The sequence below is a fragment of the Eublepharis macularius genome, chromosome 15 (assembly GCF_028583425.1).
Source record: "Eublepharis macularius isolate TG4126 chromosome 15, MPM_Emac_v1.0, whole genome shotgun sequence".
Classification (NCBI taxonomy): domain Eukaryota; kingdom Metazoa; phylum Chordata; class Lepidosauria; order Squamata; family Eublepharidae; genus Eublepharis; species Eublepharis macularius.
Window position 1 is genome coordinate 53,999,077 of NC_072804.1, and position 23,242 is coordinate 54,022,318.

Sequence of the window (23,242 nt, forward strand, 5' to 3'; positions counted from 1 at the left end):
GGTAATCCTTTTACGCCTTCCTTATGCAGTATAAAATAATCCAAGTCCCTAGCACAGTCACAGATCGACTCGGCCATGGCTCCCCCTAGCATCACAGTCCGGCTTACTAAGGACCCCGATGCCAAGGGAGCTGCCCCAGTCATACCCTACTGTGGGCAGAGCTACCTGGACTTGAAGCGCCAGTGTCTCCAGCAAGGATATTCGTACACGGATCCTTTCTTTAAACCCTGTCCCGAATCGATTGGATACAATGAGCTTGGGCCTGGTGCGAAGGCAACCCAGGGGCTGATCTGGAAGAGGCCCAAGGTAGGCTGAGATTCGTTTTGCATCTGTACTATAATAACCAGGTCCTAAGAAACGCAGGCAGTCCGGTTATCTCCAGTGTGTCATGGCTAGAATCAGCGGTTGATGAGTTACAACTAACCTTGCCAGGGTGGGGCTTGGGTCCGTATTATTGTCTCTCAGTTTATCCTACTTCATAGGGTGCTGTATGTCTTCGGGGAAAAGGGGGAGGCAAAGGTGACAAAGAATTAAAATTTACAGTGGCAAGTAAATGTTGGTGTTAATTTCTACCCGAGAACGTAAATAGTGATGATGCAGAGGTCAGACCTGAAAAATAGATGAAGAAACCACAACGCCTTCCTTTTTCCGTTTCTCGTATTTGACGACGGGAGCTCTGACTCTCGAAAGCTCATTCCCTGGAAATCGAATTGGTCTTTACGGTGTTACTGGCCTCTAATTTTGCTCCACAACTCTTTATTGTTTCTGCAGAAAATCTGCAGATATCCCAAGTTTATCTGTGAAGCAATGAGCAGGACAGATGTCTGCCAGGGGCAGCTGGGTATGTTTTTATCTGTTCTCCTTCATGACTTCAGTATTTGATTTTGACACCCTTGTCTTTTTCCTGATGGCCCCACTGTCCTTTTAACAGTCAGTTAGTAATCCAGTAGGTGAAGCTGTTGCCATAGATGCTAGGAAAAACATTGCGTAGTGCATTTCCTCTTGTGTATTAGTGGAACTGGAGCCAGGAAAGGTCAAGGTCCCTCCTATAACCCACAGTTTTAGCCGAGTATTAGAGTTCAAGATAGCATCTGTCCCACCAACTATGAGCAAAGGAAGCTTTTCGCATCGTTGCATTTCCATGCTAGGAAAAACTACACCAAAGTCAGGGTTTTTTTAAAAAAGGAGAGTATCTTGATTTGCACTTCAAGGGCATATCTGTACTGCAAAATGTAAACCAGGTGTAACTGATACAGCTTCCCGCCTTGAACATTAGTGCTGTAACAGAAAAGAGGAATGTTCACCTTATGCATCTCCATAAAGTTTCCAAAGAGGCTGTCCTTGAAGCCACAGAGAGAATATGAGGATAAGCCAGAAGTCCAAGGCTCAGGTTGTGTTTGTGTGGGTGCATTCTCCACACCGGCTATTTCAAACGGTGCCAAGGAAATCGATGTCTCTTGCTTGCCACAGGTGACTGCTGGTTCCTGGCTGCAGCTGCCTCCCTCACCCTGTACCCACAGCTGATGAGGAGGGTGGTTCCTCAGGACCAAAGTTTTGACGGCGAGGATTATGTCGGCATCTTCCATTTCCAGGCGAGTCTGGCAGGCTCTTGTTTCCCAAGAGACAACAGCCTGCAGGTTACATTAAACTTTCCAGGCTTCTTCCTGTTGCCCTCGTGGTTGCTCAGAATGATTGACAGCATTCAAGTCCTGATGAAGGCAGAGAGAGGGAGGGAGGGACGGCGATAAGGAATGCAAGTGAGCAAATGGATACCTCATTGCATTTGGAGAGAACAGATTTTGGGGATAAGTATAAAGGCTTTATGGAAAAGGGAGTTTTGAGGAGGTCTTTGAAGTGGGAGCAGTGAAAGGAATAGGAAAAGATGACAACCCCAATCCTTAAGCACACTGCATTGCTAACGGAGGCTGGCAACCATTTTGAGAGAGTTGAGGGAAGCGCGGCTTCCATGGTGTACACAAACTTCCCTTTTTATTACATGTTGCACGTGGTCTGGCAGGTTTGGCCAACAGTACAAAAACCTGCCACGTTTGTTATCAGAGATGGGATGGGATGAGCATGTACTATTTTAATGACTTTTAAAATTACTACTGATTTTATAGTTTTTTACGACTAATTTATTGTACTGTATACATGTTGTGAACCGCCCTGAGCCCATTTGTGGGGAGGGTGGGGTATAAATAAAATAAATAAATAAATAATTGTTGTCCAGTAGCACCTATAAGACTAATAAAATTCTTCAGTATCTGAACAAGTGACCTGTGGCTCACGAAAGCTCATATCCTACTACTAATTTTATTAATCTTATAGGGGCTACTGGACTCTTGCTCTTTCCTACTGCTATAGACAGACTAACACGGCTAGTACCCATCTTGATCTATTATTGTGTTAATTTCAAGTGTCAATGACAGGACGTTTTGGAGGTCTTTCATTCATAGGGTCACCATAGGTTGGAGGAGACTTGACTTCACACACACAACATCTCAAATGGCCTTCAGCTCCTTGACAAGCAAAGTCTCTCTGCAGCCCTGTCCTCTTTATTCATTCATCCCTCTCTTCCCTTCCCAGTTCTGGCAATACGGCCAGTGGGTGGACGTGGTGGTGGATGACCTGCTGCCCACTGTGAATGGAGAACTGCTTTTTGTGAGATCTGCAGAAAATAATGAGTTCTGGATGCCCTTGCTGGAGAAAGCGTACGCCAAGTGAGTTGGGAGTGCAATTTAATTCTCAGTTGTCTTGCTCCTCATGCTAGCGTAGACACTGTGGCAACATTTTGCCTTAATGTGTGTTGTAGCATTTAATCCTCACCTTTGGGATAGCAAGTATGCATAATAATTTGTTCAAAAGACATTTATATTTGTAAGCTGAACAGCTATACACCCTTATGAGAGCAGTGCAGTGTAGTGGTTAGAATGTTGGACTGGGATCTGGGAGGTCCAGGTTCGAATCCCCGCTCTGCTAGGGAAGCTTGCTAGGTGATCTGGGACCAATCACATACTCTCAGTCTAACCTACCTCTCAGGGTTGTTGTAAGGATAAAACGGAGGAGAGGAGAAAGATGTAAGCGGTTTTGGGTCCCCGCTTAAGAGAAAGCTGGGATATAAATGGTCAATAAATCAATAATGAAGAGAAATGGACTTAGTGTGGCTGAACCCAGTTAATGGGTAGGAACATCCGTAGGAACGCCAAAGCGACTGAGAGTCAGGGGCAATGCAAAAACTCTTCCTGGGTTCCCACCTGCTCTAATATATTTGTCTCCCCAAACTAAAGAGAATGCCCAGAAATATCATGGGTGGTTTTAAATGTTCATTTTTAAAAAGAGCACAAGGAGAGAAACATATGTAGGCTTTCTGTGTTTTTAGCTATCCCTTTCAATTGTACAAATGTGAAAGAATGAGCCGCAACGTCTCATCTCGTATAGAAATTAATTGTGTAAAATTGGCCTGTTGTGTACTGGGCCAAGCAAGGCCTCTAAAGTATTTACTGCATTGATTGCAATGCACTATACTGTGTTGAGTTTAAGGTGCAGTCAAGGCTCCCAATGCCTGCATTCTCATTGGTCCTTAATCCCTGTAATATCACAGGTTACTTTCTCAAGGCAGCAGCCAATCGGTCCTCTATAATAAAGACCAATCAGTGGCCTGCCTACTTCAAACATTGTATATGGTTTATGCAAATGATGGTATTGTAAAGTATGTGTTCTCATTGGCTATCAGTTATTCTGGGAAAGGAGCTGCTGTATATATATTGAGGGCTTCTGTTCAGTCAGTCAGTGTGTGTTGTGTTCCTGCTGAATGAAGAGCTGTTGATTTACCGCAAGTCTGAACCCACTATTTAACACAGCCTAAGAGCTAAGCTACAAGAGACAAATTACACGAGGAGGAGCACGTGAAGGGAGTCATAATGTTAGCCAGGAAGCTTTCAAAGAGATTGGAAGGCTTTGTCAATTTCCCCTCTCTACAGATCTCTGCTCAGAAGGTTTATTTCCTCTTCACCTCTTAGAAGGGGAGGTGAAACTGACAGAGCCTTCCGGAGGCAAAAAAGAAATTAACAAACCCTCTGAGCAGCCTTCTCCCTGGCTCTGTAGAGAGGGGGAATTGACAAAGCCTTCCGATCTCTTTCAAAACTCAGCTTCCCAGCTAACATTGTGACTCCCTTCACGTGCTCCTCCTCGTGTAATTCGTCTCTTGTAGCTTGGCTGTAAGGGATGGGGTTCTAGAAGCCCACATGACTAACTGGATTTGACCCAGAGGCAACTAGTTAGTGACCAACCATTCCCTGAACTGTCTCCCCATTCCACTTTGCATGCATTTCAGCGTGCACTTCTTCAGCCTGTAATTTCCTCTGCTTTCCCCTTTACCTCCCACAAAGATTGAATGGCTCCTATGAGGCTATGAACGGCGGATACATGAACGAGGCCTTTGTGGACTTTACCGGTGGAATAGGGGAAACGATCCCCCTGAAGACACCTAACCCAGAGCTCTTCAGGACCATTAAGCAGGCAGTGAGGAAGCGCTCTATGATGGGGGCACACATCCAGGTAGGAGCAAGCAAAGGACTGCAGGAATTCTTACTCAGGGCATTGTGTATTCTCTCTTTTCGTGAAAGGGCGGGATGCTATATTGGGTGCAGAATTCAGCTTCCTGAGAATACTAGAATCCATTTTATAAAGCAAGATTCTAGACTTTATGGCTGCAAGGAGAACAATTTATGAGCAATACCTGGAGGAAGTGCAAAAGTCAAAGAATGACCGAATGGGTTTCAGCATGCTCCATGGCTGCTTCTTCCTTCCCACAGCTTAGACCATCTCCTGGCAATTAATGCCCACTAAGGTGACCATTCTGGGCTAGAAGCATAACAAAGGAATGCTCAGCAAGTAGCCATAACAATATCAAGAGTGCAGAGATCCTTTAATCAGCTTCCAACATCAGAGCAAACAAAGCTGAGGTCTCATAAATGAGTCAGAAAACTGATCCAAATGGATCAAGAAAGGCTGTACTATCCAGATACGCCATTTTGGTTGTCTTCAGGTTAAAGGCCTTCATGAGAGGGAAGCGAATACCGCAGAGGGATTGGTGAAGGGGCACGCGTACTCCATCACCGGGGTCCACAAGGTAAGTCTTGGAAAATTCCATCGCCGCCTCCTCCTCGTCCGAACTGTATGTGAGAGCAGCAGATGAAAGCCAGGTGGGTCTCACAGAAAATAGGGGCAGGCCAAAGCACCACGTTTGTGGGGGAGATGAGTGCTTGTATGCCTGCCCTGCCCTGTTTGTACTGAGCATCTATCTGCATGTCTATGAGGGTGACTGCAGACAAAGGACAGGTGCAGGACCTGAAGTTGGAAAGACTTTTTTTTTGGCATGGAGAACTTGTTGTGCAAGACTGCTAACCGCTGCTCCTATTTTTATGCATCTGTTCAGAAGGCAAAGGAGCCCCCTTCTTCTTTGCATCTAATTATACACTTTCTATAAAGTGCGGCCCTTCCCCCTCCTCCTTTTTGTTACGATTCCCAGCTTGATGTGGAGGGCAAGAAGGTGAAGCTACTCCGGCTACGGAACCCCTGGGGCGAGGTGGAGTGGAGAGGCCGGTGGAGTGACCAGTGAGTATTCCCCAAAGGCATTGTGGACAGGACAGTGGTTGTGGGGTTGGGGCAGGATGCCAGAATGGGGTGGCATGTTGGGAAATGGAGTCTGAGAGCCAAGCTAGAAGTGACGAATGACACTTGCCTGGCAAGTGAACAGACTCACGTGTCTTCCTCCCTGTTCACTTGCACTCCACTTGCACTCCACTTGATCAAGTGTATTCCTCCTTGTTCACTTGCCATTCACGTGTATTCCTCCCTGTTCATTTGCCATTCACGTGTATTCCTCCCTCTTCACTTGCCATTCACTTGCTCTCCACTTGATCAAGTGGAGAGCAAGTGAATGGCAAGTGAACAGGGAGGAATACACGTGAGTCTGTTCACTTGCCAGGCAAGTGTCATTCGTCACTTGTAGCTTGGCTCTAAGCATAAGCAAGTAACTTTACTTTGGCTTGCAGAGATCAGGTGTGCCATTCGGACTATCAATAGTTGTAGGCTTCTTTAAGTCTAGAGTCAGATCAACATAAATTGATCAACTGCACAAGTGGCGGCTCTTCTTTCAGGATATTTCTTTTTTGTTCTTTTAATCTCACCAGTACATAACAGTCTCCCACCCTACCTGTTTCCCCAACCCATAGACTGAAACCACAGGTACACTGAAAAGTGAAGGAAGATTCAAAGGCAATGGTAAATGAATGCACCTGTATGGCCACCGGCAGATAAAGAAAACTGATATAAGTGCTATAGAGCTGCCTGGCTGAAAAATGTTTTAAGTGGCATGTGGGGATTTGACCATAGAAGCAGCATGGATGTATGTCACATTGAATGCTTTTGCTCTCTGGCTCTTTTCTACAGCATCTCAGGCTACAGTACATTTGATTTTTTCCCCCTGGTTTCAGTTCACCACTGTGGTCATATCTGGATCCTGCACTCAAGAACAAGTTGTGCGTGAGCAAGGAGGATGGGGAATTTTGGTAAAGGATTTGTCCTTGCCTTTTATAGAGCTTTATCTGCAGTGTAGGTTTCCAAATGGTTGAAAACTGATCCAGATTTTCCATGTACCCTGTCCCCACAGTCTCTGACAGTGTTGCCTGAGGTCCATGTTGAATATGACATTGAGAATCCATCATTCAAGCTCTTGATACTTCAAGTTCTGATTTAGACCGGAGCAATGGTGCTGCCTGGGTGCACAAAGGAGTTAACTCTTTCCTGTACACCGTTTTCCAGATATAAATCATGCCCCCTAAGCTGCTATTAGACCTGATTGGGTGGGTGGGTAGGTGGAGGGAGGGAGGGATACACACAAACACATAAATACACATACATATATGCATCAGCACCAATGCACATGGTGATTTATAGAGTACCAAAAGACAGGTCCTTGCTCCAAGGAACTTATAAACAAAATTTTGACATAAGCAAAACAACAAAGCAGGGGGAGGGGAGATGGAAATAAACTGATGCATTCATATCAGGATTGGCTGAAAGGGTAGTGGGTAGCAACCTGGGCTTATTCTTTTAATTACATGACATTCTCTTATTTTTCTCCTTCTCTTAGGATGCAACTGGTTGATTTTGTGCGTCACTTCGATGTCCTGGAAATCTGCCACTTGAGAGCTGATGCAATACAGGAGGAGGGGGCTCCCTCATCTTGGAATATCAGCTGCTTTCAAGGATGCTGGGTCAAAGGTTACACGGCTGGAGGACGCCAGACCTTCAGCCCTTGGGGTAATCTCTGAGCTGAAATGCCTTGGGTTGGTCTAAGGGCCACTGGAGGACCTAGTGCTTTGGAGTGGAGAGTGCCCTCAAGTCATAGATGGCTTATGGCTACCCCTGGTGGGGTTTTCATGGCAAGAGACTAGCAGAGGTGGTTTACCACTGCCTGCCTCTGCAACCCTGGTCTTCCTTGGAGGTCTCCCATCCAATTACTAACCAAGGCCGCCCCTGCTTAGCTTCTGAGATCTGACAAGATCAGGTTCACCTGGGCTATCTCAAGTGCATGTGGTGTGTTTGTGTGTGTGTGTGTTATGTGCCATCAAGTCACCTCCGACCTATGACAATCCTATGATGGAAAGACCTCCGGAACGTCCTATCATTAAGAGACTTACCCAGATCCTGCAAACTGGAGGGCGTGGCTTCTTTTATTGAGTCAAGCCATCTCATTTTGGACCTTCCTCTTTTCCTCCTGCCTTCCACTTTTCCTAGCATTATTGACTTTTCCAGAGAATCTTGTCTTCTCATGATGTGATCAAAGTATGATAGCCTCAGTTTTGTCATTTTAGCTTCTAGAGAGAATCCAGGCTTGATTTGATCTAATACCCACTTATTTGTCTTTTTAGCCATCCATGGTGTCCCCAAAACTCTCCTCCAGCACCACATTTCATATGAATCCATTTTTTTGTCAGCTTTCTTCACCATCCAACTTTCAAACCCTACATAATAATGGAGCTTTACACCACAATAAAAAAAACTCAAGTTGGATAGGCCTCTGTTCCAAGGTGTTTAAACATACATTTGGTAACTGGGAGACAATTGACAGAGGGGAAGGGAAAAGAATTTCCTTACAGCACAGTTAAATCAAATAATAGCACCAGCAGTTGACAAATGACCATATCTGATGCAGGGGAATGCACTTATTTGCTCTTTCAATGGGTGATACATTGCGGAGGGGTGGCAGAAAATAAATAGCTGATGCGGGGGTCCCAACGGCTGCTCCTCAGGCAGTGGAGTAGGGAACACTGCAGGAAGAGGCCAGGACATCACTGGAGGTTCTCCAAAGTATTACCACCCTAGAGTGTGCATCCATTCAACTTGTCTTCCTTCAAAACAGAGGGGACAGAACCGAGAAGATAAAGGGAATTCTGCCAGTCCAAGTCTTCCAAACTGTGTCCAAATATCTGAGTTGTTTTGGTTCTGAGACCTTCCCTATTTCCCCCCACGGTGCAGATACCTTCTGGATGAACCCCCAATATCATGTTTCGCTGCGGGAACCGGATGAGGCCCAGCTGAAGAGGCAAAAGAGAAAGGAGCATCAAAGCCAAGGTCCTACCTGCAGCCTCCTCGTCTCCCTGATGCAGAAGGACCGGCGCAGGGACAGGCGGAGAGGAAAGGACTTCCTTCTCATCTGTTTTGACATCTTCCAGGTAGACACGTGTGGCCTCTTAGGAGCTGAACGTGAGATCGGTTGGTGAGATTTGTCTGTGGTTAGTAGGGAATATGAGCAAAGAGGTGTCTCAGGCTCATTGCCGTTATATTAAATTGCCCCTCTTCTTCTCCTGCTTGGAATGCTGGTTACCAATCTGGGGACCGGACATTGCTAATCCTTAATCTAATTGAACAACAATAATGATTTGCATTTACAGAGCGCTTGAGAGCTCACAGCACTTCACTTACATTAAGTGAGTAATCCTTCCAATTGCACCATCTGTAGTTCCGCAGATAGGTGCATTATTACAGACATAGGGATGGAAGTGGCGCTGGGGGCATGTGGATGGGGCTGAGAAACAGTCCCTTGCTTAAGGCCACACAGTGAGAGCCAAGCTACAAGTGACGCCTGACACAGGTTGGACACTTGTCAGCTTCCCTCAAGTTTGGATGGGGAATGTAGGCATCCTGGTCTTGCAGCTGTAATGGAGAGCCAAGCTGTAAAACCAGGGCGCCTACATTTCCCATCAAAACTTGAGGGAAGCTGACAAGCGTCCAACCTGTGCTAGGCGTCACTTGTAGCTTGGCTCTGAGTTATTGCCAAGGCATCTTAAAGGCAACAGTTCTCTGCCCCCTGATGAAGATGTCACTTTGGAAGTAACCCTGTCTGCCTGCTTCAGTGCCCCCCCCCAAATGCCTGCTGAACATCTAGGTTATTAAATAATCATACAGATTTTTTAAAAAATCTGCCTCCTCAGTACATTTCCGTTCCTCAAAATCAGATTTTTTAAGATTGTATATTTTCTGCACCTTAGAAACAGATGAAAGAATAAAGAAAGAAACTTGTCATAAAAATAACTTGTGTTTATTTCCTTTCCTGGCTTTTGTTCCATTGACTTCCTATTAATTTATTAAAGTTTACCCCCCACCCCCATTTTTTCCTGCAGGTTCCCAATCAGGTAACCATCCAAGAGGTTTCTCCTTTTTTGAGGGTCTCCCTTCCCCTGTCATTGCTGCATCCTGATGTTAAGAAGAAATTTGGCTGGGAGCAGGATGGAAAGAGAAAAGGCGCACTGAATAAGAAAAAGGAAGTAAAACGTATCAAGGGTTGTTATCTATGTAGAACAGGAGTTGCCAAAGTACTTGGTTCTAGGTGCCTCTTATGTTCTTCACATATTGTTCCAGGGATTGGAAATAGGCAGTTTTATAATAAAAATAGCACCAAAGGGCTTGTGAGTTGACAAGCGCTCATGCAGAATATTACATATAAACTGACATATGAAATCCACTTAAGGGAGGTTAAATTGAAGTATGGAATCTCTGTTTCTTACAAGCCGATAACACTCTGGAGTGGCGGCACAAGGTACGTGTAATATTGATTTGGGTGGGGCTGTCTCCATTGTTCATCTGTTAAAAGGTAACTTCTCAGGTTATTTCAATAACACTATCTAGCTGGTCAACTTTCCTGTATACAAACGGCATTGCAATTTACCTCTCATGAAAAGATATGACGCCAAACCGCTCATCCCCTCCAAAGAGTGATAATTTTAGGATTAGTAGCCCAGCCTCTGCTTTTAAACTTCACTAGAGCCCTTGAATCTTCATGGGAATTTCTAAAAGGGAGGCCCACAGTCAATTCTAGAAACGAGTCTCAGGAATTTGAAGGGTGCTGTGCTCAGAGGCAAAGAGGTTTGGAGACATACCTGCTCAACATTAAAACCCAGTAACTGAACAACTCAACTGTAAACACAGTACGAGGAGAATATTAGCTATTGGGAACTGTGGCAAGGAGCCAGTGATGGGTGAATCTGTGATCTTGTGAAGGGACAGCCTCCCCTGTCCCTGTTTGTACTGCTAGAGCTATATCTAATCCATAGTTGTAGAAAAGAGCAAGAGTCCAGTAGCACCTCTAAGACTAACAAAATTTGTGGTAGGGTATGAGCTTTGAGCTTACTTCTCTCTGAAGAAGTGAGCTGTGACTCACGAAAGCCCACACCCTACCACAAATTTTGTTAGAGTCTTATATGTGCTGCTGGGCTCTTGCTCTTTTTTACTGCTACAGACAGACTAACACCGCTACCCATCTTGATCTAAAACATAGTTGTATTAGATCTGACGAAGAGAGCTGTAGTTCTTGAAAGCTTATGCTACAATAAAGTTGGTCAGTCTTAAAGGTGCTACTGGACTCTTTACTATTTTGCAACTACAGACTAACACGGCTAACGCCTCTGGATCTATGTACATAGTTGTTGGCCATCTTGCAGTGTAGAGCTGTCTAGGGAGATTGCACCTGTTCCCAGACAGAAGAACCTCATAGACAGCATTTTCTTCCAGTATCTACAAGTGAAGAGCACAGCTCAGAGGAAGAAACTACTTCCCAGTCTCAGGGCCGTCTCTTATCCTGTCTTTGGGTATGCAAGGGACATCACCGGGCACCTTCAGCTGCCACCTGGGGATTACTTGGTCATCCCCAGCACCCAAAACCCTCTGGAGGAAGCTGATTTCACCCTCCGCATCTTCACCGAAAAGGAGCATCAGTTCTTGTAAGTTTTCTTGTTGGAACACTTTTCATCTGTAACATGTTTCCAGCCCTCATAGTTTTGAGACTGTACCCTGCCACTAGATTTGTGGGTATGGCCAGCCATACCAATTGGAATAGAGTGATGGAGGAAAGCACATTTCAGTCTTTTTTTGCAAACCATGCAGGGCAAATTGCAGAGATTTAATTTATAATTGTGTTTTTACTGAGAACAGAGGCTCCATTGGAGTTTTTCACCTCTTGAGATAAAAAATTCTTGAGCCAACTCTGAATCTGGTAAGAGAAAAAAGATTCCAGGGATCTGGAATACGTTGGTTACTTCATCTAGAATTGAGATTCAGAAATTTGGAAATGGAAACATCTGATCTATATCTTGTTTGGTGTTCCTAAATCTGAATGACACTGCTTACAGCTTGGTTGGGACTAATTCACGGGAATATACCCTGATCTTGTATGTATACTAGGGAATATACTAGGGTGACCAGGAGAACTGTTTATGCTTTCAAATAATCTCTTTACAAGTTGTTGCCTTTTTCTAATTTGCTAAAAACAATTGCCTTTCCAAGTCAGACCAAAGATCTAGCTATTTCATTTCCTATTTCATTTCACTTTGTGTACATTTCGTTTCTTATTGCGTACAATTAAATCCTTTGGGATAAAGGGTACCACTGCCCCCTTGTGTTGATCTTGGACATCTGCTATTCTGCAGTATGGTGGTGGGGTGTGCCATCAAGTCATAATTGACTTATGGGGACCCCTGCTGGGGTTTTCAAGGCAAGAGACTGTTTACAACCCTGTCTTCCTTGGTGGTCTCCCATCCAATTACTAACCAACGCCGACCCTGCTTAGCTTGCAAGATGTGAGAGTGGGCTTGCCTGGGCTATCCAGGTCAGGGCATTCTACAATATACTCTCTCCATATCTGGAGATTCTATTTATCTGCCGTGGCTCATGGCTGGTGATAAACCTATCCTCCTGCATGAATCCTTCTGAAAAGCCATCTAAGCTAGTAGCCAAATAGAACACCTCACGTCTGTTAATTAAGCACTATCAGAAAGAAGCACATCCTTCTAGCAGATGTGAACATCTTATCAATCAAGCTACTTCAGTGTCATTGGGTATATATCTCTATGCTTACAGGAAATAGTAGTTTGTGGCCAGGTCTACAAGTTCAGAAGTTCCCTGATAATGTTCACTTACCTTCTAGGGAGATTGATGATGAAATCACTGCAGATGAGAAGACGCTGCAGGTAATGGCTCATTCTACTCATTTAGTGCAACTTTTATGAATATTCTGTGTTTGTTTGTCTGGCAGTCTGAAAAGGCATAGCCTAGAGATAAGTTTGCCATCTCCATGGAAACTAGGCACCAAACCAATTAAGAAAAATGACCAATCAATGGCCCATCAGCCGTATCTTGCTGATGGGCAAGCCGTTGGTAGGTGCAGAACTTGGAGAAAGCACATGCACAGATGGACTGATCCTCTCTTTCCAGGTGATGCAATTTGCCAAGACCGGACTAGACCCAACACTTGAGAGAACTTTTCTGGAGCAGGCGGGACAGGTAACAGAATGCAAGAGATTTCCTTACTATGATTTTCTTTGCGGGGAGGGAAAGACAAAGTATATATGGCTCAGTTGATTAATTAATTATGCTTTAAAGACTAACCAACTTTACTGTAGCATAAGCTTTGGTTGCTCTTTAAGGTGCTACTGGACTCTTCTATTTTGCTACTACTGACTAACACAGCTAACTCCTCTGGATCTTAATTATGTTTGTAACCTTTCATTTATTTATGTACTTTATTGATAGCCACCCTTTCTTGCTGAGACTCAAGGCAGCTCACACAATATAAACAATGTAATCAGATCGCATAAGACATCCACAGAGAGCTGCTGTAGGATAGTGGTTAAGTTGTTGGGCTGTGAATCAGCACTCTGGTGGTTTGAATCCCACTACTGCCATGAACTCTGCAGGTGGCCTTGGGTCAGCCACTCCTCTCAGCTGTATGGTGGGGATAATAATAACACTGCCTTTGTTCACTGCTCTGAGTGAGGCACTAATCTGTCTAGAAGAGTGGTAGATAAGTGCAGTTGTTGTCATCCAATAAACAATACAATAGGGCTATTAACTTCTTGGCATTTAACCAATCAAGTTTAATGATGCAGCAACTTTTCCAGCTATCTGCAATATAGATGTAATAAGATAAGCAGCAGAATGATCTCCTGAAGAAAGAAAGAAGTCTTTTTTTGATGGTTGATGAGAAAATACAACTCAGGGCCAAGTTACAAGTGACGAACGACACAGGCTGGACACTTGTCAGCTTCCCTCAAGTTTTGATGGGAAATGTAGGCATCCTGGTCTTGCAGCTTGGCTCTCCGACTGCTGTCCGACGGACTTTTCCACTGTCACTTGTCCAACATTCCACCAAACTGCCTACATTTCCCATCAAAACCTTAGGGAAGCTGACAAGTGTCCAACCTGTGTCAGGCATCACTCATAGTTTGGCCCTTAGTGTTTACCAGCATGGAAAGAATGTGTCTGGTGTAGGGTTTTTGGTTACGCTTTTAGCTGATCACCTTTGCTGCTAGCATTTATAAAGAAGAAGGCAGTGATATGGGGAAACATGGCAACCAGTACTGTACTGTACTGGTCACCAGCCCAAGCAGTAGAGAAAAAAACATTGGCAGCGAAGATAGGAAACAAGAAGAAAGGTAGAGGCTTTAGCTGGCCCCTTGAAAAGAGCTGCCAGGCCCCATATGGCAGCAGTCTAACTAGATCAAAAAGAGTCCAGTAGCACCTTTAAGACTAACCAACTTTATTGTAGCATAAGCTTTTGAGAACCACAGTTCTCTTCGTCAGATGCATGGAGGGCAAGAAGAAACTGGTCAGATATAGAGGAGGAGAGGGGAGGGAGGAGTAGATGCAAACAGCTGCTTCTGATATGGAGATCAGTTTGCTTCTGTTAAAGGTGCTGCTGGACTCTTTTTGATTTTGCTACTACAGACTAAAACGGCTAACTCCTCTGAGTCTACCTAGAGTCAAAGTTGGGGGGAAGATTAGCGCTCTACCTATTTTCTCTGATTGGCTTCAAGAAGTCACCTATGGACCCCTTGACCGGAAGTGGGCCGTCATCTGACTTCTTGGATTTTTGTTTGCTTTTTAGGATCAGCAAGTCGGCACTGCAGAACTCCAGCACATTCTAAACAAGGCTATGGCCAGCCGTGAGTATTCACCAAGGCTGTCGCCCTGATCGACTGGCTGCTTTCTCCTTCCCTCTCTCTCCTGTTATTTCGCTCACTGAGAGTTTTAAATCTGGAAAGGACATCAGATTCATCTCCTTTCAAATGGTTCCATTTATTGGGATGACATTGTTTTACCAGCTGTATTCTGGTTGGATCTTCCAAATTTTAACAAATATTATCTATTGTGGTGTTAATCCTTGTAAACTGCTTCCACTCACATTCAAAGGAGAGGGGGTATAAAAATTCGAAAAATAGCACAAATAAATAAAATACGACAGGCGCCATTTACATGGGGTACAGCCCACTGTCTTGGCTGCATAGGGTGTTATGGGGCAGTGGGGCCAAGAGGCTCACCTCATTGCCCACCAGGTCCTGCTGACATGGCTGTGCCATGAGCGTGGCTGTGCTGCCCGATGATCTCGCCCAGATCCTCCCAGCCGCGGCAGCAAATGAGGCTGGCGTTGGGTTGTTAGGCCAGTGGGCAAATGCTGGTGGATCTGACTCAAACGATGAGCCGTTCCTTATGTAACGAGCTTTTGCCCGTGTCTGAAACTAAGCTTCTACCAGCCAAGAGAAAGATGTATCTCTCTCTGGGAGAGTTTACAGCAATTAGTTTTCAGACCTGTCAAACAGATAAGTTCTTTGAACCAGCTGTTTATCAGTACATGTATTTATACAGGGTTCAATATTGCTTTGCAACTCTTCATCAAACACAGACACCTGTCTAGAGTTTATTTCACTTTATTGAAAATACACCCTAGTTTTTTAATGAAGCAAGTAATCAAAATATAAAAGGCTATTAATATGAATCCTATAAAAACAGAACACAGAAAGGCAATAAGAAATAAGTTTGCTAACATTTCTTAATAAATCCTAAGTTTAACATGCTCAAAGTTTCTATGAAATACATAGGTAGACTATGTTCTCACCTAGATTCTCTCAAGAGATTTCTTCCATCAGTACCCTGCCATACTATCTGTGTTTGAAACTTTATACCTCATCATATGCAAATATTTAAGGTCTGTTCACATGATAGCACAAACAAATAATGATTGGTTTGACACTTCACTGAATATTCATAATCTCCATAGTACAGCCTTCCAATTGGTGAAAAATTATGTCATAGTCTGATCTGCACAACAAAACTACAAATCTCTAACAAGTGTCAGGAAAAGGTTAAGTTGAACGATCACCATTGGTTGAATCTCTGATAGAGGAACATTAATCTCGATAGAGTCCACTATTTTAATTAACTGTCTAAGGATGAAAGCACACCTGTTGAATTACCTAACACACAGAAAAAATACACAGAAAGTTCATGCAAAGTTTAAAAGTTCATCTAGCGAATACAAGAGCTTGGCCTATTGTTCAGTATTGATTATTGTCAGGTGATTTTAATCTATATTGGCATAACACTTACACGGAGCAAAGGGAGGAAGCCACTCAAAACCGCAACATGAAGGCCCTGTTGAAGCTAAGAAGGAATGCTCACTGTTCCGAGCTTCTCTGATCTGGGGAGCTACTCTGATGGGAGGTTGGGACCAGTTTCACCAGCCAGACTTGCAGCTTCCACCCTTGAGGTGAAGAGTCGGCAGCAGGACTGGATGGCAGAAAATGACTCCTTTATCTTCCCTGATGTGAGTGAGACAGGGTGGGCGGAGGTGCAGGTTTCAGAGGGAGAACTCGAGGAAAGGCACAAGGGAACGCCCAAGCGGTTGCGCAAGGAGTTGTGGGAAAGGACAGGAGTTGTGCCAGAATGGTAAACACTTCTTGAAGAACTGGCCACTATTTCTCTCAAATTTTGGAGCAGAATTCACGAGTCTGGGTTCTTTCTCTAACCCACAGACCATTCTTCTCCTCTTTCTCCCACTCCTTCTATCAACCGCAGTAATAATAATAATAGATCCAGAGGAAAATCAAAAAGAGTCCAGTAGCACCTTTAAGACTAACCAATTTTATTGTAGCATAAGCTTTCGAGAATCAAGTTCTCTTCATCAGATGCCTGATCCGATCCAGAGGAGTTTGCCGTGTTAGTCTGTAGTAGCAAAATCAAAAAGAGTCCAGTAGCACCTTTAAGACCAACCAACTTTACTGTAGCATAAGCTTTCGAGAATAATAATGCCTCCTCTTCTTTTTCCATTCCCCAGTGAGTCATCTGAGGACCGACGGCTTTTCCTTGAAGGCCTGCCAGAAAATCATCCAGGATTTCAGCGTATCCTTCAAATAGGGAGAGGGAAAGAGAACTGAAGAGGGACCTTCAAGAGAATGGTGCAGAAAGCGTCTTTTGCTGAAAATCAGAGGGGCTTGCTTATTACTTGGCTCGCCTGTGGCAATAGTGAGCTACAAGTACGATTGCTTGGAAGTTTAAAAACTCTACAGCTGTACACACAGTTTGGGACAATTTTCAAGTTTGGGGGAGGAACATTTTACATAAAAAGTATCAGACACAATTACGAAATGATCCATACAGGGTTTTCCCAGTCAGGATAGAGAAACCTTAACAGACAGTTGCAATTAGCAGGGTAAGGGATGTGTTTTTCTTCCTTGCCTAGTTTCCTTGTAATGAGAAATCTGCATGATTACTATATATTTATCTAACTGTGCTTATATTCGGCTCTTCTGGACAGATTAGTGCCCCATTCAGAGGAGTGAACAAAGACAGTGTTATTGTTATGCCCACAATATGGCTGGGGAGCTGGGACTGAGAGGAGTGGCTGACCCAAGGCCACCTCCTGAGCTCAGGACGGTAATGTGAGTCGAACCAACAGAGTGCTGATTCGCAGACCAGCCACTTAACCACTGTGCTACAGCAGCTATTCCCCCTGGAGGGGGCTGCCTTAAATTGGCTGTGACTCGATGGTACTTTACACACATACAATGGGAAGGTACATTGGATGAGCAGCCAAAGCAAGAGGCCAATCTACGAGTGCTAGTGATTTGTGTTCTCTCCATTTTCTCTCCCACCTTCCCCTCCTGAACGCTCCATGACCCAAGCAAAATGCCATTTTATCTCCTTAACTGAGTAACAGAAAAGCGGGACAGGCAGGCTGACACTGCATGAATTTATGCAACTCTGGACTAAGATCAAGGAATGGGAGGTGAGTGCGGAGACAGAAATCAAGGGGACGAACGGCCGGGAGTGAAAAAGGGCCTCTGGGTTGCTACTGTTGGAAGGGGGCAGGGGAGTCCAAGACTGCGAGTGCCTGTCCTTGAATTCAGGTCTAGAGAATGGGCACGTCAAGGAATGTGCCCTGATGAGGTTGACACCTCTGTTTCTCCTTTCCTCTTCTTCTTGCAAGAGTGATAAAAGTTAGAATTAGAGATTTCCTCCCACCTGGTGGTTTGGACAGTGAATGGTGCCTGGCAGCCTTGGTGCTCCTGTTTACTAAAAAATATGACATGTCCCACATGCATGCCATGTTTAATTATTTGTAAGCCTCACTGGGCAAAAAGAAAAATGGAATATAAATACTCAAATAAATAGTCAGCAATGAATTTCAAGCCAACTATCAATACTTGAATCCCAAATACTTTTGGTTAAGCCTGCCATCATGTGGTAGAAGAGGAAATTGCGCCTTTCTTTAATGATGGCAGTTCCGCTCTAAAAGTCCACCCCCTTCCACCTTGCAGGATACGTCGATTTCTCAACTCCTGTTCCTGTTTTGCATTTTAATCTGCTTAAAAAACATAAGTGCAATAATTTTAAATATTAAGCTTGGTGTTCAATTGCCTCTTTTCTTGAAAAAAAACTTTGAAGCATCTTTGGTCTTCAAGAGTATAGTCATGATGGTTGGGGACCAGTGGGAAATCACGGAGGGGGGCGAGGGGAGGAAGAGATAAACCACTGGGAAATTTTTCCCACCCTACAGTGCAGTACTGAGCTGTGGGGCTTCACTGAAAGCCCTGAACTGGAGAAGTCTATTGCGGCAGCAAACTTATGCCGACGACTGAGCTAAGGGAGCGATCCTATCCAGCTCTCCTGAGAAATAAATCCCATTTTATTGAATAAGGCTTACTCCCAGGAAAGCATTCTTAGGATTGCACTCTAAGACTGTGCTATGGGGAACAATGCATATAAGTCATGATGAATTGAACATGTCGGATGTTCATGTGACACGTTAACTGAGAAGTTTCATCTCCAAAAACAGACAGCTGTTTTCCTCTGAAGCTGTCTTTTGTTGAGGTTCAGTTTACTAGCACCTTTCACCTCACATTCTGCCAAGTTTGACATGCAATAAACATGGCAAAATATTAATCCTGATCCATATACTATTCCTGATACTATTTCTTGTGCACATAACAGGTCCCGAGATGCTAACCTTTCCTATTTTAATTCCACAGGGTATATTCATTATGTATGACATGGACAGGTCTGGCACCATGAACTCCAATGAAATGCAGCTGGCTCTGGATGCGGCAGGTAAAAGAAACGGAGAAAGCGAAGGAGATAACTTTCCTTATTACAGAGTTAAAGTTTTCAAAAGCCATTTTGTAGAATTGATAGAGACCCAGCAAAACTGTTGAGGGTGGGTGAGATCTTCATTTCTGGTTCTCCCTGAAAATTGCTCTTGCCCCATGATGGTTTCAACTTGCATTTCACAGAAAATGGCCAAAAATTACTTCACTTGAAGTGTGTTTTAGCTTTTTTAGCTCCACAGCTGTTCATCAGGCTTCTAGCAATGACTAACCTGGGAATGAGAATGGTCAGTGTGGACATGGAGTTCCATGTGCTGTTTGTGCCCTGGCTCTGCACTCAATACTCTCTCGGGCCAGGCAGATAAGATCCCAAGAGCGGAGCTGCTAGCAGGAGTTCCTCTAGGGGCACATCTTAATAGCATCTTCCCATTTGTGGTTTGCTGCTGAAGTCCTGTATGGAAATACATGGTGATCTGGACTTAGCAATGCCGCAGCATGGGACTTTTGTTTCTAAGTTCCCAAGACACTTCCCTGACAATAAAATAAATCACAAGATTCTAGCCCTTATCACCAGAAACCTAGACTAGGGATTAGGAAAAAATGAAAATATATTTCCTTTTCAGAAATGCATAGAGATCTGTAGAACCCCTCTATAGCCCCTTCTGCACCGAGGACATAACTCCTCGCTATCCCTGAAGAAGCTGAAAGGCACAGAATCGACCTGTATATAGCTATTTGCACTTCTCTTCAGAGCAGCGATGAATCGCAGGCAAAGCTCTATTCCTGCCTCCTTCTCTGTTGCCCCCAAGCATCTGTTTCTCTACTAAGGGATAAAAAGAGCATCTAAAACTCCTGATTAAAATCTTTATTTCTGATACCCAGTTAATTAGCCCTCTATATAATATCCCCACCCATGCCAAAAGCAAAAAAGAATAAAAAGGGAAATTCCCCCTGCCTTCTTTCAAACCAGTGATTCCTTGATTCTGAACTGGGCTTTTAAAAAAAAAAATTAAGAGGAAAGAGAGGAGAGAGAAGAACGGAAAAGAGGGGAGGGGGAGTGATGGCTAGAGAGTAGCCAGTCCCAATGCAATGGGCTGGCAGGTGGTGGGAGGCAGGGAGAGGGAAGAACACCAAAAAAGAATGAAGAGTATGCACGGGGAAACAACAGATGGCAAAGCGGATTTTTAAAAAAAGTTGTGGTATAAGCGCTTCCAGGAAAGGTGAGGGAAAGCTGCATAGTGGCCGGAGTGACTACTCATGGCGGCAAATCTGGTGTAGACGGTCAGGAAAAAACGTTGCAGTATGGGAAGTGAACCGGCTAAATAGACTCGTGCAGACTTGGCTTTTGTTTGGCTCTGAAAGAATTCTGAATGTTTTTAAAGCATTCCCTGTCTTGCTAACGTTGCTGCATCTGTTCTTACACAGGATTCCACTTAAACAACCAGACCACCATGGCCCTTGTGCAAAAATGTGCCAACCCCTGGCTTCAGACAGACTTTGATGATTTTATTTCCCTCGTGGTGCATCTGGAAGCCATCTTCCGTAAGAGACATCTCCTCCATTTTATTATTAGTGTTACCGTTAATAGCATTTGTACTTGGCCCTTCCTCCAAGGAACCAACACTGTGTAGGGGTTATTGCAGTTTTACTGTCACAATAACCTTGTAAGGTGGCTGAGGCTGAGACACCCAATAAATCAAGGATGAACCCTTCCCCCGCCCCAGTGGCTTGTCCCACAGATACTCAGTTTAGAATTTGTTTGGGCAAGATCTATAATTTTGTGGGACTTCGTGGCATGAAAAGCTTCCTGTTTGCTTTATTTTAACAGAGCGGTGCAAAAACCGAGATTCCAATGGTGATGGACTGATTTATATGACTCAGAAGGAGGTGAGGAAAGGGGAAATTAATACCAGACTGTGATAGCCAAGTCCCCGGTGAGAAGAAATCATGCTAGACTGACTCTCACCCACCCTTTTAAAGTGTTCTCCCGCAGTGTGGAAGGAAGAGACGGAAATGGTGTGAAGGCCTCTTCTTTTGTTCTTTACTGTTAGCCCTGCATGAAATGACACCTCTGTCTTCCTCATACTGTGGATATTTGTGTCGTTATGGTTAGGGGTGTGCAATATGGGATTCGTGATCCAGCTAAATAGTTGGATTTAAGCCAATCCAGCATAATCTGGCTAGCTGGATCACATTGAAGAATCTGGGACTGCCGGGGAGCCAAACTCTGTTGGGACACATTATCTAGTCACAGGCAGCCAAGGGCAGTCACAGCAAAGGTGGAGCAGCAGTGAGCGACAGGGTAGTGGCGTGAAGTGGATGCAAAGTTTGCACCGCAGCAGAGAGTGGCTCCAGCGAAGGACAGGAGGCTGCAGGCAGAGTGGATACCCACCCCCACCCCTCCACCCTTGCCCAAGCTCCAAAAGATCCATTCAAGCCCTCACTGCCAGCTGCCTTTAAATGCTGCAGCTCCCCCACCCCACCCCACTTTGGGATTCTCTGGTTTGACATTGGTTCCCTTGCTTCAATTTTGTTCTGTTGGGCTTTGTTGGTTCAACTTGCATGGGAGTGGGACTTGCATTTGGGACTGGCTTTTGCCCAGGAGTAGCCTTTGCTCAAGGTTTCCCTTTACCTAGAAAGCCCTGAAAATGTTTCCCCCATAGGAAACAATGGAGACTAGCTGGAGGCAGCTTGTTCAAGGGCCCATAGAATTGGGCTCTAGGGTCCAATCTTCCTGAAATTGGGGTGGGTTTTTAGTGGATAGGAAGGAGGAGGTGCCCTGCAAATTTGGTGGAGTTTGCTTGAAAAATAACCCTTCCTAGCCCCCTCCCCGGATAGGTTTCCCCTAGGAAATAATGAATAGATAAATTCAGGATTCTCTAACTGGATGAAAAGATCTAACTTGAATTTCAGAGATACTGAATTTTTTGGGGGTATTCCTGAAACCTGGATCCTGATCAACCAAATTTTTGGGGTGGTGCACATCCCTAGCTATGGTTCCGTATTCTGACCTTCCTTTCTAAAGGGGCTGGAGGTGGGGAGAGAAAAGAGGAAGCTGTGAGAGTCTACACCTGACATTATTAAAGCACAATCCAAATGAAACGAGGTGAGCTTCTTTTTTTTCATTTCTGCCTTTCAGTGGATGGAACTCGTCACCTCCCCCAATTCAGAAGAGGCGACCTAGTCTACGAACAACAAATACACTATCCAGGAGGCTTAACTGATGTGAAAATACCTGAAACCAGAAATCCCAGATTCTGAAATCCAAATAAAATTGAGCAGACAAATAGCTTTCCAGTCTGATTCTTTCTTCCAGTGCATGAAGTTCTTCTGGTGTCTCAGGTTGAAGGAACATCTACAATAACTTCTACTTGGAGACTGTAGATAGTTTTATTACTCTTTCCCCCCCTAGCAAAACTGTTGTTCTCGCTTTGGGGAGGAGCTGTGGCTCAATGATGGAGCATGTCTTTGGTTATGCAGGAGGTCCCAGGTTCAAAATTTGATAAATGGGGGAAGTGGTTTAAAGACTAAAAGAGTGCGGTTAACCACTGGTGTGTGAACATCGCCTCTCGGTTTGACTTGAAACCATTTGCATTTTACCAAGCATTCTGGGAATGCTCAGTGGATATTTTTGTGTTTGACAGGGATGTTTGGAAAATGCACAGTGACGTGCACAAAGACATACCTGTGCAGCTATAAACCTTACACCTCTGAAGAGCGGGGGCTGCAGGGGATAATTCTTTAAACAGAAGATTTACTCTTCCCAGCCTTTCCTGGCATGAGTTTCTGCCCAGGTTGATGGAAACTGTAACAGGTCCTGCATGAAAAAATAACCATCCTGACTCCATTTCCATTCAAGACTGATTAGGGCAGTAGAGCCATCTAGAACTGAGATCTATATCTCTCCTCCTCTGACACCCCTGCTTATTAAAACATGCAGAGACAAGAATTTTCCACCTCGCTTCTGCTAATGGTTCCGTTGTGTGTAGGGTCAGCAAGTGGGTTTTTTTACTTGCAAGGGAGTAAGGGACTAAAATAAAGATGCTTTAGAAATGTCAGTATGAAACATCAGTGGTTGTGTTTTGATGCACGCACATAGGAAAACGATTGCAATGGATGAACAATAATAACTATAATATCTGGTTCTAAAAGAGGCTTTCAGTGTTCTTATGGAGCATGAGAGCCCCAGTAGCAAAGTTCACACTTGACCTTTCACCACACATTCAAAGTTCTAACCTACCTCACAGGGTTGTTGTGAGAATAGACTGGGGGGGGGGGCGGGAAGACTTCCGTGCTTTCCT

At 44.4% G+C, this 23,242-nt stretch overlaps 1 protein-coding gene across 1 annotated transcript; it reads left to right on the plus strand.

Moving 5' to 3' along the window:
- Window positions 1-22,230, plus strand: LOC129343726 (calpain-12-like). Its single transcript, XM_055000104.1, has 21 exons — window positions 1-306; window positions 772-841; window positions 1,471-1,592; window positions 2,587-2,720; window positions 4,389-4,557; window positions 5,048-5,131; window positions 5,531-5,616; window positions 6,498-6,572; window positions 7,157-7,326; window positions 8,545-8,741; window positions 9,690-9,701; window positions 11,077-11,285; window positions 12,488-12,530; window positions 12,775-12,843; window positions 14,447-14,504; window positions 16,673-16,737; window positions 17,555-17,623; window positions 18,867-18,945; window positions 20,367-20,483; window positions 20,770-20,828; window positions 22,081-22,230. Exons 1-21 carry the CDS (start codon window positions 76-78, stop codon window positions 22,123-22,125), a joined length of 2,163 nt encoding a protein of 720 aa, XP_054856079.1. The 5' UTR covers window positions 1-75; the 3' UTR covers window positions 22,126-22,230.
- Window positions 22,231-23,242: the final 1,012 nt, after the last annotated feature.

Bases quoted from the DNA above. Each gene is read 5' to 3' on its own strand.
- LOC129343726 (XM_055000104.1), top strand. From the start codon at position 76: ATGGCTCCCCCTAGCATCACAGTCCGGCTTACTAAGGACCCCGATGCC. The intron at 1,593-2,586 runs GCGAGTCTGGCA...TTCCCTTCCCAG, and splicing joins TCGGCATCTTCCATTTCCAG to TTCTGGCAATACGGCCAGTG. The intron at 2,721-4,388 runs GTGAGTTGGGAG...CCTCCCACAAAG, and splicing joins CTGGAGAAAGCGTACGCCAA to ATTGAATGGCTCCTATGAGG.